The 17,219-nt window shown below is 38.5% G+C and overlaps 1 protein-coding gene across 1 annotated transcript in view; it reads left to right on the top strand.

Annotated features, from left to right (window-relative positions):
* CNTNAP5 (contactin associated protein family member 5) overlaps positions 1-17,219 on the top strand; it is a 780,199-nt gene that overhangs the window by 152,856 nt on the left and 610,124 nt on the right. The window contains exon 2 of the mRNA XM_044388305.3: positions 15,109-15,213. Within this exon, the coding sequence (XP_044244240.1) occupies positions 15,109-15,213 (105 nt within the window). The remainder of the gene's footprint in view (positions 1-15,108; positions 15,214-17,219) is intronic.

The following is a 17,219-nucleotide window of genomic DNA, read 5'->3' as shown; positions in this document are numbered from 1 at the left end:
AGGTGAGAAAGTTCAGGACAGCAGGAGGACTTAGATCTGAGGTGTCACAGAAGACAAAAATTCTCAATTTCAAGAGGGTGAAACCAATTAGTTGCTGTGCCAGGGGCAGAGGAAGTAGAGTGGACCTTACTCTAAGTCAGTAATCACTCTCCTTTTACTTCCTCTGTGTATCTGGTTGGCTCTGTAGACCCTGGAAATGTAGTCATGGGTGTGTCCAGGATAACTCTACATTCCAGGTAATAGAATCTCTGCAAGGGACTTGGATGAGGTCTTCCTGAGGAAGTTTTAGTAGTGGACCTTTACCCATGCCTACTGATTTAGCTAATTTTTGGTTTGGATATACTCTCCTAAGTGTTGTGATAGCACTTGGCAGAGTGTATGTAAAGATCATTTATATTTTTTCTAAAGGTTACAAGATTCCAAGATTGTTCAAGATATTGAGAAAAAATGAGCAGAATGAAGTGAAGGGTCCTGGGTTAATTCTGTAGGGTAGTAATAAGATAGTTATTGCTAGCAGTCATTGAACAGATTTAGGGCCCATCCAAGCTCTGTAACCTTGGACAAGTTACTTAAATACTCTGAAATTGCTTCCTTATTAAACCAGGAAAATAATACCTAATTCATAATTAGTATTAGGAGGAAGCAATGAGGTAATTTATGTAAATCCCCTGTCACAGTGTGCTGTTGTCTGAATTCCATAAGTGGTGTGTTCTGTTGTAACGCTGGTAGTTATAGCAACTGGAACAGTATACAGATGGCTTATGTTGCAAGACACTCTTGCAAAGGGAAACTTTACCCATATAACTTTTCCATGCTGATAATCTTCCCTTCTTTTCATCTATCATTCTTTTTTCTTCCACCATGGGGTGAGACAGCTTTTCCAAGCTCTCTCTGTGTGTTAGATAGATTCTAGAGGTCCAAATCAGCCAGTGGGGACGGTTACATGAAATAGCAAAATGAGATCAAGCTACAAGATAGAGGCCACAAGTGTCCTAGGGCTTTTTTGACCCACGTGTGGCATCAGAGATCTGGGAGCTTGATCTTGAATCAGGATCTATTCCAGGGAGTGGTACCTCAGGAAATCAAAAGCAGACACCTGGACTGTACTAGGCCACAGATACCATGAGGATGCTGGAATGGGGTTAAGTACTACAGGTAGATGACCAAAGTAGAATTCCATCAGGGTCCAACTGTTTTGAAGGCACAGGAACAGCAGGAACAAAAACAAAAACAAAACAAAACAAAAAAACCCAAAAAACAAAAACTATCTAGTCCAAACATCAGTACATATTAAACATGAACAAATGACTAAATTCTTTCAACTTGTCAGTAGTATTCATAAAAGATTCAGTCCAAGTCTGTGTGGCAAATATAGTATTTAGTATCAAATGGCATGCATTCACATTTTCCTAGTACACTAAATTTACTCCCCGATTAAAATTCCATTTAAACAAACCAGAATGCCTTCCTCGCACATTATACTGACTCTAAGGAACTAGACTTTGTGACCCAGTTCATCAAAATGCACTTGAAAAATTCTGTCTGAAACGCTCAGACCAATGCTATGCATTAAAGGTTTTATTTTTTTCATTCTGTCTTTTCTCTTCCAAGGCTTGACTCATAACCACTTGAGATAGAGCTAAAGCTGACAGAGAAAGTGAAAATCCTCTGCCTTCTTGCCCGCAGGAAATGCTTGGCAGGAGATTTCCAGGCTGTGCTGTCATCAAAGCTAAACTTAACCTTGTTCAGGACTTTCAAACCAACTCCTTGTCAGACCCATTCAACTTGCAGAGTACAATGTGGGGGGAGGGGAGGAAGGAAAAATAGCAATGAATGCATTTCAGTATGAGGTTATTGAGTCTTGAAATGATGACTTCTCATGTTTTGCAATGACATTAAAGTTAAATGTCTTGGTTCACGGCCACTTACCATTCCCTTCATCTCCATTAATCTTTGCTCACAGTTTTGAAATATACCACTTTCTGTCTTGAGCAATGAAATGAAATTTTCCCAGGGTTATAATTGCTTTCCAGTGTGTCTTTTCTCATGTTATTTGATTGCTAAAGATTTCCTCCAAAATGGGAGATATTTAGTGAACACAATACAATGTATTTTCCTGCTATTTTTAATCTGTTCATGCATAATTTGAAGGGTTGGGTATGGGAAAAATGGAAATTGAACTCATCTGACCATGACAGATTTGCAAACTCTGAATACAACTCAAACTTTATTGATGCTTTTAAATTACAGCACCAAATACCTGGACATGTCCATATAACATTTATAGCATTTTATGTCTTCATAGCTACACCCAACATTTGCTTAAGAGTCACAATTGTAATTCAGGATGAGCAAGAAGAGCATTTTATAAGGAAAAGTAGAACATGCTGAAGCATTTTGCCTGGAACAAGCTTTTATTTTTAGCCTGTCCCCAAAAAAATCATTATCTAGAGGCCTGAAATGTCTCAAAAAATCATTATATTTGAGTGCCTGGTAGGTCATTTCATAGAGTCCTGCAGGATCAGATCATATTTGGTATCAGATGGGTAAGCTCTCCGGACCACAAAAACAATTGGTAGAATGGATTGTCTGCTGGAACCTACCCCTTCTTCTGTCTTCTGATGAGCAAACATCTCCAGAGAATGTTTTAACAAATGGCGCACCACACTTTGATCCAGCAAATTATATCCAGGATTTTTATTGAGTTATATAAAAGATAGCATTTCCAAAATTGAAATATGGTAATCTGAGGGGCTTAGAATAATTAATATCTGTCTTCATTTGTATAATAAATGAAGATCTTCTCTCTACTGCTGTAGCTTGGATATATTTTGTACGAGTGATAGAGTACAGAGGGTGGCAAAGACAGAGGGCCAGATCTGAGACTTCGCTCTGCACTCTGCCGTACTGGATAAGTATAATGTGATAGTTACCATTAATTGAGCACTTTTATCTGCCGAGCATTATTTTCTGTGTTGCTTGTTCATAATAATCCTAATTTGTCACAATCTCTCTGTGGAGAACAGGCATCTGCATCACCAGTTTCCAGGGAGGGAAACTGCAGCACAGAGAAAAGAATGGATTTGTCTAAATGTACCAAGTCAGTAGAACAACCAAATGCACAGGCAGGGTGATCCAACCCACAGCGTTAATGTTTTTATTCTACTCTATACTTGCACACTCATTGGATTTGTACAGTCAGGCTTCCCTCTGTATTTACGGGTCTCCAAACCCTGCTTTCTTTACCAGCAGAATTGGGGTGGGGGAGATGTTTGAGGCTAGAACAAGTACTTTGGAGAGAAGATGTCTTTGTCTTCCCAGCTAATAACTGTGCTTCTCACCTGTTAGATGGCCACCATTATGGCTGCCCTACTCGCCTGAGACATTTTTTTTTTTCCTAGAGATCAACTAAAGAAGGTATTTGGAAATCACACACATATAAAAATAGTACTGATGATCTCATCAAAATTCTCTTCAAGCACTCGGTTTTGATTTCACTCCCGTATGTGACTTGGGCAAAGTATTGTTGCAGTCAAATATTCTTCCACTGAGCTATACCCCCAAAAGTCTTTACTTGTTCCCAGACATTTCCCATTTTAGAAAGCTGCCCAGTTCCCACTTAGATTTTTAATCTGGATTTAAGACTCTCCTTCATTTATCTAAGACTCTACTCAACAAATAATTACTGAACAACTGATCTGTGATCATGACTGTGAAAGGCAATGAGGATAGGAAGTAAGACATGGTCCCAGCTCTCAAAGAGCTTGATGGCACAGGTGCAAAAATATCATCAAAATAAAAAGTTATCACTGTGCTAGGGCTTCCTACTGAGGTGGAGTAAAAGACACCCAAAGGAAGAAGCACTTCTCTCTGCCTGAGATGAAGGCATGCTCTGGGAGCATTTGCATCCTGTGCAGGAAACAGGAAATGATGGGTGGGCAAGAGGAAGGTGATGTGGAAGGCATTCATGATGGAGTCACACAGAGAGAGGCACAGAAGGATGGCACAGCATGTCCAGAAAGCTGTCAAGAAGTTGGCAGTGGTTCATATATACAATGGAATATTACTCAGCCATCAAAAAGAACGATTTCTCGACATTTGCCCCAACATGGACGGGACTGGAGGAGATTATGCTAAGTGAAATAAGTCAAGCAGAGAAAGACAATTATCATATGGTTTCTCTCATCTATGGAACATAAGAAATAGGAAGATTGGTAGGAGAAGAAAGGGAAGAAGAAAGGGGAGGTAAACAGAAGTGGGAATGAACCATGAGAGTCAATGGACTCTGGGAAACAAACTGAGGGCTTCAGAGGGGAGGGGGTGGGGGTTGGGATAGGCTGGTGATGGGTATTAAGGAGGGCACGTATTGCATGGTGCACTGGGTGTTATACACAAGTAATGAATCATGGAACTTTACATCAAAAACTAGGGATATACTGTATGGTGACTAACATAATATAATAAAAAATTATTATAAAAAAAGAAGTTGGCAATTTTGAGCACAGACTGAGAAATAAGGAGTGCTAGGAAATAAAATAACCAGCAGTCTGATTATGAATGGCTATAGAGAGGCAAGGAGCTAGAATTATATTCTGAACGATGGGAGAACTACCTACTTCAGGTCAATGTGATGTTTCTCTTTTTCTGAATATAGTACTCACTGCTCACTTCTCTCTTTGGACAATTAAGGATGTGTCACTTTATAACATTATATGACTTGCTATGTGATGTGTGTGTGTGTGTGTGTGTTATTCCCATGACAGTATTTATTATATTTTTCTAAGAAGAAGATGAGGAGTGTTAACTAGACGTTGGAAATCATTTTAATGTGTGGTCATTCATCTCTGTTTTGCTTGATTTAAATTTGTTAATTTTAGAAACTTGTAAGCTTCTAGGTCTCTAGAATGACAAAATAGGTAGTCACTAATACCAGAAACCTTGAAGTTATCCTTTATTCTTCCCTCCCTTTCAATGCACCAAGCAACGAAGATTCTTATATGATATACCTCAATTTCCTTACTTTTTCTCCATTCCAGTTGTCATTGTTTTAGTTCAGGCCCTTATTATCTCTTCTTTACCATTTCTATAGCCTTGATTGGTTCTCCCTGTCTTTTACCCTCACTACTCTGCACCCATCCTTACCCCGGACATCCGTGCACAAACATGCTCCATTCTCTATGCTGAAACCAGAACAAACTTTCCAAAATACAAATTGATGAGACTCTCTTTCCCAGAGCAGTGTTTCTCAGCTTTTTCAGCTTCTGATCTAAAAACACAAACATGGCAAGACCGTTTTTTTTTAATATGTCTAATTAAAAAAAATAAATATAAGGACTAGAAAGAAATCCAAACATTTTCCACAGCCTCATACTTTGTAATGTCACCTAAGCGCTGTGCTTCATGTTCCTCCTAAGACTCACCAGTATATAGGCACCGGGGTGGCTTAGTCAGTTAAGTGTCTGCCATCTGCCATCAGTTCAAGTCGTGATCCTGGGGTGCTGAGATTGAGCCCAGCATCAGACTCCCTGCTCAGCAGGGAGCCTGCTTCTCCCTCTGTCCCTCCCCTTGCTCTTGCTTTCTCTGTCTCTGTTCCTGTCTCTGTTTCCCTCTCTCAAACAAATAAATAAAATCTTTAAAAAAAGATTCACCAGTATAATGGACCAGACAGCATGATGCCTGGCACATTGTACTTAAGAGCTATTGTTGAGGGGCGCCTGGCTCAGTCATTAAGCATCTGCCTTCGGCTCAGGGCGTGATCCCAGCGTTCTGGGATTGAGCCCCACATCAGGCTCCTCTGCTGAGAGCCTGCTGCTTCCTCTCCCACTCCCCCTGCTTGTGTTCCCTCTCTCGCTGGCTGTCTCTCTGTCAAAAAAATAAATAAAATCTTTTTTTTTTTTTTAAAAAAGAGCTATTGTTGAATGCAAGAAAAAAAAGTGATAAAACTTAGAAAGTGTACTGGGTTTGGTCTTGGAGCATAAGTAATGCATAAGCAGAATAGCTCTTGGTACAGAATTATCTTAAGATCCCTGAAATGCTGATAAAGAAACAGTGTTAAAACCATCTGGATGGGAAAAGTCTAAAATATATAATAAGGTATACAAAAAAAATGCCATTTTTTCTAATGCAATGACTGCAACTGGAGAGGGTGAGCTCGAATCTAAGGTAGAAAGAGTGACAGCAAGCGAAGGAATGAACACATATCCAGACAGTGCCAACCACTGGGTTAAATATTTTACATGAATTGTCTCTTTTTGTTCTCATAACAAGCCTGTGTGCACTTATTATCCCCATTATACATAGAGAAGACTGAGATTAAATAACATCCCAAAGGACATATAATTAGTAAGCTGCGGAGTCAGGATCTGAATTCAGACTGGGCTGGAATCCAATGTCTGGGCTCTTTCCAAATATACTACAGTCTCCAAATGGTCCAGAAAGAACACACACACACACACACACACACACACACACACACACACAGTCAGATTATGATCTTGAAAGACTACTGCTTCTGTCTCTGGGCTGTCATTATTTTTTTATCTAAAAGACCAATAAAGATCAATATTTGTTCACATTATTAGTACATGTTTATCCCACCCACTCATAAATGGTTGGCATTGACCTCACTGGGTTGTGCTGTCAGCCAGCTGGCCAGTTTCCAACCCAAGCCTATCTTTTTAATCAGGCTTTTTCCCTCAATTCCAGTGAGCAGATTGATGACACACTGGGATGTTAGTGTTTCCTTTAGAAACTCTGTGCCTATACCCATTAAAGATGAAGAGGTTTTACAAATGTCTAAGGACTGATTGATCTGCACTTTAAAATCAAGGTTTCTGGAGTAACCAGAATTTTCATTGTAATTTAGAACTACTTGATGCAGGATCATGAGTAGCTACTGGAAGTTTAGCTTCATTGTATTCAAAGAAAGAATAGATATCTACTGAAAAAGACACAGCTCCAGAAAAGAAAGTCTCAGCTCTGGTGAGCACTGAATTGCCAGAAACACTATCTTTATAATTCTTCAGTTGTCTCCGTTCCTTCGTATTAATATTCCATGCATAAACCTTTAAATAATGCACTTTTAAAAGTAAAAGGACGTAGTCTGTACTTTTAATTTTTTTAAACCTGTGATCTTATTTTTCCATTTTCATAATCTTCTTCATTCTATATACCCCATTCATTCATTTTTTAGCTTTGCTTAAAAACCCAATACCTTCTGAACCTGATTGACCCTGTACTTTGCAGTGATGTGTGTGTGTGTGTGTGTGTGTGCATGTGCACGTTGTGAGTTGTGTGTAATGTTGATAGGTGTGCTCTGTGCGGGGTGTTGATAGTTGGGGATGGAAGAAAAGAACAGGGGTGTATAGAAAAAAGTTGGATTTAGAATTTTTTTATAATAGGTAACATTTAATTATTTCAAAGATTGCCTTTTCTTTATCATTTGCTTTTAAAAATAATCTAGTCACCAATCTCAGCTTCTCATATTCCAGAAATTCCTAACCCTTTTTGTTTATGAATCTTGCCTTTTCTACCCATCAAAGATTGCATGTCTTCTAACTAATCCAGCTCCTCTATGTAGAAGCATTCATAATCCTGAGTTTAATAACTTTAGCATATTTGAATTTAGGAGCCACGAGTGATGCTTTTGGGGGTCATGGTTCTTGGTCTCCGATTGAAGCTGATCTCAGCAACAAGCTCCTTACTTCTGACTCTGCTGATTGGACCTTGGTTTCTGATTCTTTGACCAGCCTGTGACCCCATCAATGACGCTCTGGGCTTATGGTCAGCTGGGACCTCTTATGTGCTCACAGCTCTCTCTTTGTTCCTTCATCTTTGTGATGCCACCTCTGGGACCCAAATTTCAGGCTGACATACTAGTAGGTCTCGGTGAGAGAAACATGTTGAAAACAGGGGTTTAGAACTTATGATTGAATGAGGATAGACAAACGTGGTAAACTGAGATGGCGGTTGCAAAAATTGTCACATGCTGTTCAAAAAACCTGATATGAGGGACGCCTGGGTGGCTCAGTTGTTAAGCATCTGCCTTCGGCTCGGGGCATGATCCCGGCGTTATGGGATCAAGCCCCACATTAGGCTCCTCCGCTGGGAACCTGCTTCTTCCTCTCCCACTCCCCCTGCTTGTGTTCCCTCTCTCGCTGGCTGTCTCTCTCTGTCAAATAACAAATAAATAAATCTTAAAACAACAACAACAACAAAAACCTGATATCAAGTAGTGGACAAGTGAGAGGGAAAAAAATAAATAAAAGTGTGTGCAAATCTGAGAAATCCTTCTTTCAACTGTTTATTCAATAAATATTTATTAAACATTTATGTAGTACTGGACATTGAGTGCTGGAGTAAAATATCCTCACTCTACCAGATGCTTTGTATGCTTTACATCACCCCACGCTTAGTGTGTATATCATATGCTTCACACGTGAGGGGCTTAGGAAACATTTCTTCAGTTAGATTAAGTCATTGACAATTTATATTTAAGGTTAGAATAGAAAAATAAAACAGTCAATTGTGAACCCAATGGTCTCAACCTGAGAATCAAAAAAAAAAAATCCATCAGTGGCAGTCTGGAGGTGAAATGGAGTAATATGCGAGGAAAGCAACTTAGAAAAGCATATTTTGAGGCATATTTTGAGTTTGGGCTAATTACAGAACATTCATGTGGGGACGTTCTTGAAAATCCAAGAAGGGCTAAACTCACACAAGACAGTCAAATAGAAGACTCGCCCGTGAGCCAATTTTCAAACAGACGATATGCAAAGAATCACACTGCCCTTGGTTCAAAGCCCAGCATAGACATTGACTAGAATGTGAAATGGACTAAAACCCCTGTAGCTGCCTCATCCACACAGTGCGAATGATGGCTTCCCTCTTGTTGACACCCTAGACAGACAGCTGTGCCAGAGGCTGCCACTGCTGCCTTGCTGTTATACTTAACTGGGTTTGATTATGACGCAGTCCTAGCAAGCCACTTACAATTGAAGGGCAGTACCTCCATAACAAATCTAACATAAAATTGTGAGTAGAATTGTTTTTAAAGCTGGGAAGATATCCCAGAGCTCTCTTGTCAACCCCTAGACAGGACTAGCCTCTCTTCTAGAAGCTCATGCAGCCTGCTGGGCCCCATCCATCACCAATCACCAACGCAGAATAGCAAGAGGAGTGCCCATCTCCTCCATGTTTGAGGAGTTTGCTACAATTCCCTTTACTACCTTTGAGGCCTGACAGACACTTAGACGTCTAGAATGTGCTCAGTTAAGGTTTGTTGATTGAAGAAATGAGCAATAACCCCTGCAATTTACAGTTGAGGAATCTGAAATACAGAATGGCAAAATGAGAGCATGTTCACAGTGAAGGTAAAGGAGTACCCAGGATTCCTGGATCCCAAGCCAAAGGTCTTTTGCATGGAATTGTTCATAAACATAAGGAGCTTCTTTAAAAAATATATGTATTATCTTTCAACCCAAAGTAGATGCTTGGTTTCTTGAGCTCAGTGTCTGTGCCTTTGACTTTAATTTTGTCTTCCTACAACAAAGAGCACAATTATGTGTACTCAGGAGGTAGTCAAAAGGCAGGGACTGCATTAAGTTGGAGATGGATGTCAGGACAGAGAAGGTGTAGCCTTCTTTTCATGACTCATTTTAGAGAGCCATGTTTCTTGTTCTGTTCATTATGAAAGAATCTATCTTTTAGGATTTCATGGTGGAAAATGGGAGTGGGGGTCTCAGATTCAAGGGTAATATTAGAGGTAATATTAGAGTATCTATTTTTGTTGTTTACTAAGTGAAATTATAAGTAACAAGGGGAAAAATAAATGAAGCTAGAAGCATGAGTTGTCACTTCTAAGCACCGTTGTAGGCACTACACAAAATGCGTGCTTTCTGTCTTTTAAACAAAGTAGGCCATTAAGTGTGCAATGCTAAGAGGAATTTTATCTCACCTATAAATACAAGTGAATCTTTTAAGCTCCAAATCCCCATATACAGACAATTTACTGTGGTAATCAAGACGATACTCGCAATTTAACTTCGGGGCCATCTGTTACTCTATTGGTATTTTAATAATAATGAATAAAAATATATGTTGGCAACAAAAAAATGTTACTTAAAGTAGAATCATCTTAAAGAGTCAATGATAATTTCTTCTAAGCCGTGTAAATATCATATCTACTCAGAATTCTCTTTTGTGCCTTTACCTTTTAATTAATATGATAGAAGACCTTTAGTATGTAACTGTACATATATATTGAGGAAAAAATAATCCCCACTTCTTCAGACTGAAAATATCAAATAAAATGCTTGACTTGAGGAGCCACACAAATATTCATAAGGAAACAAGTCACTTTTCTCTCTTCTTTTTTTTTAAACCTTCCTTTATTGTTTTCTTTTCTTTTTGATGTTGAAGAAAGAACTAAGAAGGCAAGAAAAAATAGAGAAGACGTTCAAATTCTTTTGAAAATCCTAGGCTATTCTTTATTGTTTTTTCTGTTATCCAGGAGATGCAACTCTGCCCTTCCTTTTGCACAAAGAAAGTTATTCGTTAAAACGAAAGTTATGAAAAATAATATAATAATGATTAACAGACTTATGCAGATGTTGCAGGTAATCTGAGCTTGTGGTCACCATCTAGGGGTAAGGAAATCTGAGCATTGGTCCAGGCTAGTCCATCAGTGAACTGAATAATCCTGAGCAGACTCGTCATCTCCCTAAACCCTGACGTCCTCATTTGTAAAGTGAAGGGCTTGAATTTCACCACTTCAGAGGTTCCTTGGGTTTTGGTATCCTCTTAGTCTATGAATGTAGGGCTAAGTCATTTGCAAATAAGAATGGGGTTGTTCAGCAATTACTGATTGGAAAGAGCTGAGTTACTTTCCATCATACCCATAGGCATGGATTTTTATCTGCCTGGGCATGGGATAGAGTAGGAAGTGACCTTTATGTTATAAAGGAAAAAGGTAAGGATGGCAATGAAGTTATCTGCTGAGAAAATTGGAGAATTAATAAATCACACATGAGTAAGGGTTTGCATTTTTAATAATAGCCTTTTAACTTTGTCTCCTTTTTGCAAATTTTTTAAAAGTTTTTTAAAGATTTATTTATTTATTTGAGAGAGAGCATGGGAGCAAGAGTGGAAGGGGTAGAGGGAGAGGGAGAGAGAAACTCAAGCAGACTCATTGCTGAGTGTGGACTCCGACATGGGTCTCGATCCCAGGACCCTGAGATTACGACCTGAGCCAAAACCAAGAGTCTGACACTCAACCAACTGAGCCACCCAGGCACCCCTGTAAAAAGTCTTTTAAAGACAAGCCCCATCCATGGGATTTTTAAGTGTGTTTTGAAAATATTCTACTATGCCAATGCATGCATCAAGTGTGGAAAATGATATTCTAGTGAAATTATGAAGGTCTATCTCAGGTTGTGTGTCCTCTTGAAAGCTTGACTTTACTCCCTTGGTATGTTTTCCCTAAACTTCAAACATCTCTCTGCCCACCTGAGTTTCTTCACCCTCTCCTCTCTCCTCATGTAAATACAGATAAACATCCGCCGCACTTTTGGAGGAACTGACTGATGGATTTAGCATTGTGCAGACACACTGTCAGAAGGCAGAGATGTGAGTGGTGCCTAACATGTAATGACAACACGGGTTTGCTTATTTAAAGACTGCAGGAATGGTGAAGCAGATGGTGCTTTGTTTCTTTCCTTCCCAGCCATGTGTTTGGTGTGATGTTGGCCCAGTCTCTGCAAGGCTGCTGATCCACAGAGGGGGAGGACTGTCCCGTGCAATATTGTTCTCACTCTCCAGTGATTCTTCAACCCACTCGTTTCCCCTCCATTTCATATTCTCCTTCTCATCTGGCCCTTTAGTGCAAAAAAGCTATCGGTGACATCAATTATTGAGCAGGTATCATGACATATGGACAAGATCTCACAAATAAAATTGTTGAAATTGTTTTTCTTGATTACCACAAATATTACAGACAATAGTGCTTCCTGGTTTCATTCTGCACTTTATCCTTTAAAGGGGGCTTTCTCCCATATTTTCCCATGTCTTCTCGTTCTTTTGTAAGATGATTCTGTGGCTGGATATGTCAGAGATGACTCTCTTCATTTTGCAGACAAAGGTGATGCTGCTTAGTACATTTGAATGTATTAACTGGAGTTGCCAAGGCAAGAGAAGAAACCAATCTAGAAGGACAAGCTCTCAGCTCTAGCCTTCCTGGTAATTTCTACTGTCCCCGGCTGTCCCGAATCATGATTAAAACATGTATGAACTGTCCTCATTTATGCTAGATCATTTCTCTTCTGCTTTCAGAATAAGACACATGTCTAAAAATAATACACTTTTAGACTTAGAATGGTTATATGGGCAAATTCTTAATTCCCAATGACCGGGGTTAATTTGATTAGAGGCCTGATCTATTCTCAATTTAGGTGACATAAAGAAGGCAAAGGGACCTATGTACTGGCTGGGGAGGAGAGGTCTTTCTTCCTTTCCAATTTGAAATTTCCCCATTATTTTCACTTTTAGGAATACAACAAAAGTTCAGCCATGTTCTCTAAAAGCCACTCTTGCAATGCACAGGGTCTGTGATGAGAAGAGTCCTGAACAATTGCCTCTGGACCTTCCCTTTAGCACAGATTGTTTACGATGGGTTTGCCAATTTTCAAAGTGGAAACACTGACCCCACAAACTGTGATACAAGGAGGGTACTATTTAGAAGAGGAAATGGCCAGTGGGGAAAATGGCAGTTGGGGTCAAGAGGCCAAGAGGCTTTGGAAACAAACCTTTCCCTGAGGCCAGCAACTTGCGAAAGGGGAGACTGCATAGGGCTGGAGGAGATGGAGCAGATTACTTGTCTGGATGTCTATATAGTTGGGTCCCCATTTTATTGGCTTGGGTGTAACCTTGGTGAAATTCTCCTAAACTTTCTCATCATAATAAATAAATAAATAAATAAATAAATAAATAAATAAATATTTATTCATTCATTCATTCTATTTCTCAATTCAATTTTACTCAACTCTATCCCCAGTGCTTATCCAAGGTCAAGCATAAAGTATGTCCTTGTAAATATTTTTTGGACTGAATTAAATTGAAACAATTAAGTTACTTCTATTCCTGCTTTAGGGGAAACATAGGGTTAGGGGCACAAAGCTCAAATATGTCATTGGCAACATATTAAAAAAGTCCTAAGGACCTAATAAAAATAGTAACATGGCATTATACATGCTGTATGTTTAAGGAATATGTAAGTAAATGTCTAAATGTATAAACACGGCATTTTTAAAAATGTTCAATTTGCTTGTGGAAGTGGGTGTCAGAAGGGTTGTGAGTGCAAGGAATGCTACCTGGAATTGAAGGATGGTTTAACTACAGATGCAGACAGGTGTGGCTCATAGCATAGCTGCGAAGTATGATGTCGTGTGGTGTTTGATGTGGGCACTTGTACGGGTATATTGTATTTCTGCGGGGCTCAGGTCCATTGAATTCAGTTTCCTGTATTTACCTAATGTTTCCTGATGATGAGATAGGTATAAGCAAATGTAAGATTTGCATCACATCCAAATTGTTTGCTAATATATAAATAGTGTAACCAATGTATGTTTCCAAATAAATGCACTGTATGTGTGTATGCCCCTCCCCTCCCCCACATCGTATGCCTGGAATAAAGCGGCCTGAGCTCTGCTTTCTATTCGCAGAATGACCATAACTGCAGAAGCGTCCTTGCTGTGATTTTTATGTCATTCCTCCTTAGTGAGGATCTGGCTCTGTTTTGTGTTTGTCAAATACCTCAAAATATTTTTCAAACATTTGTGTTTGGGGAAAAACTCAAAATACACTTTGCCAGTTGATTTTTTTAACACATTTAACAAACAAAAATTTAATCCTTATGTTTCTCATTAATTTTCCTGGAGTTAGATGAAATAGTCCTCTCTAAGAATTTTCTAGATAAACAAACAGCCTCCTATCCAATGTACATTTAAAAAAAAATCAGACTCTCCTTTCCTGAGAGCCTTTAATACATGAAGTTTACCTTCGAACTGAATGACATAAAAATCATGTTTGAATGAGGTATGTCTAGATTTAATGACATCATTTTGCCATGTCCTGAAAAGTCAATTGTGTACAGAATGGAAAAATAGGAAAAACATGTTTGTACTGTCGTGTGAACTAACTCCTTCCTTTCTCCCTTCCTTCTTTTCTTCCATCACCATCCATTTCTTTCAATAAACCTTTATTGAAGTCTTATTACAAATCAGCTTATTTGCTAAAGTCCCACAAAGAGTGTGTCATTTAGTGTAAGATGCAAACAAATAGATGAATGATTACAGAACATTTAGATGACCAGTTTGCTCTGTGAAGAGCGGGATCCTCTGCATGAGATTGCATGATCAATCTGGAGAAACAGGTTTATGTTTCCAAGACCACATCTCTCCCCCTGACCCCACACTGTTCCACATTTGGACAGCATCAAAGAAACCTTAGAAAGCCTACCTGTTACATTAGGGAAGGCTGGAAGGGCTGCTCCTGAAGTAAAGATCAGATTCAAGATGTACAAAATCCTTTACTTTGTGGAATAGAAATTAAGAATTAGAATTAGTCTTTCGTACTCCAAAGATTTTCACACAACTAGAAGTGAGACATTCTAAATCATTCTCTCCATCTAGATACACCTATGGCAGGAGTCCTCAGGTACTGAAGATGGGAGAGCAGGTAAACAATTGTATCCTCCCTTCCACAGTGTCCTTCCTTCTAGAATAAGCTCAGTAGCCATAACTTGAGGCTTTGTTCAAGTGATCGATTAAAGGAGCAGATGATCATTAGACAAATCAGTGAGATTTCTGGCCACACCATTTTCTAGTGTTGTGACCTTGGACAAACATCTCTAAAAGTCAGTGTCTCCAACTGTGAAAGAAATTTATACCTGTCTTTCAGGGCTGTGGAGTAAATGAAAGAGCACATGGAAACAAGTGGTACTGGCCTTGTTCAGAGCAGTGGTTGGTAAATGATGTTGGCTAATGCCATGATTCCTCTCTTTACAGGCCATCTCTTGCTAATAGAATTTGCTTTCTTTCTCTCTTATCGTTATAGACAACTGTGATGACCCGTTAGCATCCCTGCTCTCTCCAATGGCTTTTTCCAGTTCCTCAGACCTCACGGGTACTCACAGCCCAGCTCAGCTCAACCGAAGAGTTGGTGAGTAAGGTGACTGAAACTCTAGAGGCAAGTGCTGAATAAGCACAGTGTGGGGACATGGAAGAAAGAGAGCACTTCCATTCCCTGGGATCATGTCCAAGAGCACTGTTCAGAAAAAGAATGGGAAGAGAAGGTTAAAATGGAATTAAACCATGTTTCCCTGTGCATAATGGATATCAAAGTATGCTGGTTCTTATCTCCCCAACCCACACTATTCTTCTCTGATTATTATGAGAGGCCTTTGTGAAATTTAGTTTTTTTTAATTGCTTTCTTTTTATATTTCATGTACCTAACATAAATAGTTACCAAAATATTATTACTGTAGCATGTTTATAGTGAACATGAATTAAATCTACCAATATGTTCCCTTCAATAACTTCAAGTTTTACAATAAAATAAATGTTCCTAATTTAAAAAATATATAGTACTACTAAGTAAAAGTAAGAAAATGCAAATAATGTGTAATCCTACCAGCTAGAGACAGCTGTGACTAGATGTTGGGTGTGTATCTTTAGAACATATGATGGAAGTAAGAGCAGACAACTCTTAACTAATCTCTTATGTGAAATGTCTTTAACAAATATAATGTTGTGTATCTAGGTAGATATATTTTTAGTCAGATTTGATTGACTTTTATGATATACATATGTATGTATACATATATATAGTGGTGTAATTGAATTTTTTAATTTTTGAAGGTTTTTAAAATTTATTGTTTTACTTTTTAAAGATTATTAATATATGATTATATTTGTATATTTTTATATCTAATGAACATTATAAACTCTTCTTCAAGTTGAGGAAAAAATGTGTATGCAACTTTAAGATCTGTTAGAGTTCATATTAATTATTCCTGACTATATCTCCTCATTGATAATATGAGGCCCATCATATTACTGTTTTCCAATATTGGCCCATCTTTGCATTCTGGAATAAGTTATAACTGGTTGTTGTGTTATGGATATAAAGTGCAGGATGACTTAACTTGTTGGCATTTTATTAACTTTTTGACATTTTAATTTATAATTTTGAATTTTCATTAATCATGATAATGATTTGTAATTTTTGTTTGTATATTTGATATTTGTTTTACACTACATTTCACAGGTATTCTGTTATAATGGGATCAGTAATTTAAGTTAGCAAGTTGTATGGTTTTGTTAAGAAAGGAGTTTAAGAATGCTATAAGAGACTCATAACTAAGGAAACAAACTGAGGGTTTCTGGAAGGGAGGTGGGTGGGGGATGGGGTAACTGGTTGAAGGGCATTAAGGAGGGCACATGATGTAATGAGCACTGGGTGTTATATGCAACTGATGAATCACCAAATTCTACCCCTGAAACTAATCATATACCATATGTTAATTAAATTGAATTGAAATAAAAAAATAAAATAAATAAATTTTTAAAAAGAATGCTATCCTAAAGGAAGAAGAGTAACCAATCAAAAATCCGGCAGGAAAATATTAATAACAGTTGTGTACTAACACTACCTTTTTGCTGAATACCCTATGCCAAGAATTTTATAAAGCATTTCACCTTTATTAAGGTGTTTTTTCTTCAGAAAAATGCTATGAGTGGTATTACCTTTTAATTTCAGATACGGTTCCTAAGGCTCAGAAAAGTAGTGTAACATGCTTAAAATCACAGGTAGGAAGGGGAGATGCTTTGATTCAAATCCAAGTCATTAAAAACCCAAGTTTTGCTCCTAACCACCCCATGAACAAATTGGTTCATCAACATAGGTTAAAAAGGGCTATATTAGAAAGAGAATTGGAAACAAATTGGCCTGAGTTCGAATGCTGCCTCTGGCATTTACTTGCAAGCTCTGTGATCGTCTACAAGTCACCTATCTACTCCTGACCTCAGTTCTTTATCTGTAAAGTGGAGCAGTAATGTCTGCCTTGACATATTATGTGCAGACTGAGGAAGACTTTCACATTCGAAAGGTACTTCTCACTGCAGGGTAGAGCGCTGGACCAGAGCAGGGAGGTCCATTTGTCATT

Source organism: Ursus arctos, unplaced genomic scaffold, assembly GCF_023065955.2.
Source record: "Ursus arctos isolate Adak ecotype North America unplaced genomic scaffold, UrsArc2.0 scaffold_1, whole genome shotgun sequence".
Lineage (NCBI taxonomy): Eukaryota > Metazoa > Chordata > Mammalia > Carnivora > Ursidae > Ursus > Ursus arctos.
The sequence above is the reverse complement of the archived record's forward strand: the minus strand, read 5'-3'. Positions and strand labels throughout refer to the sequence as shown.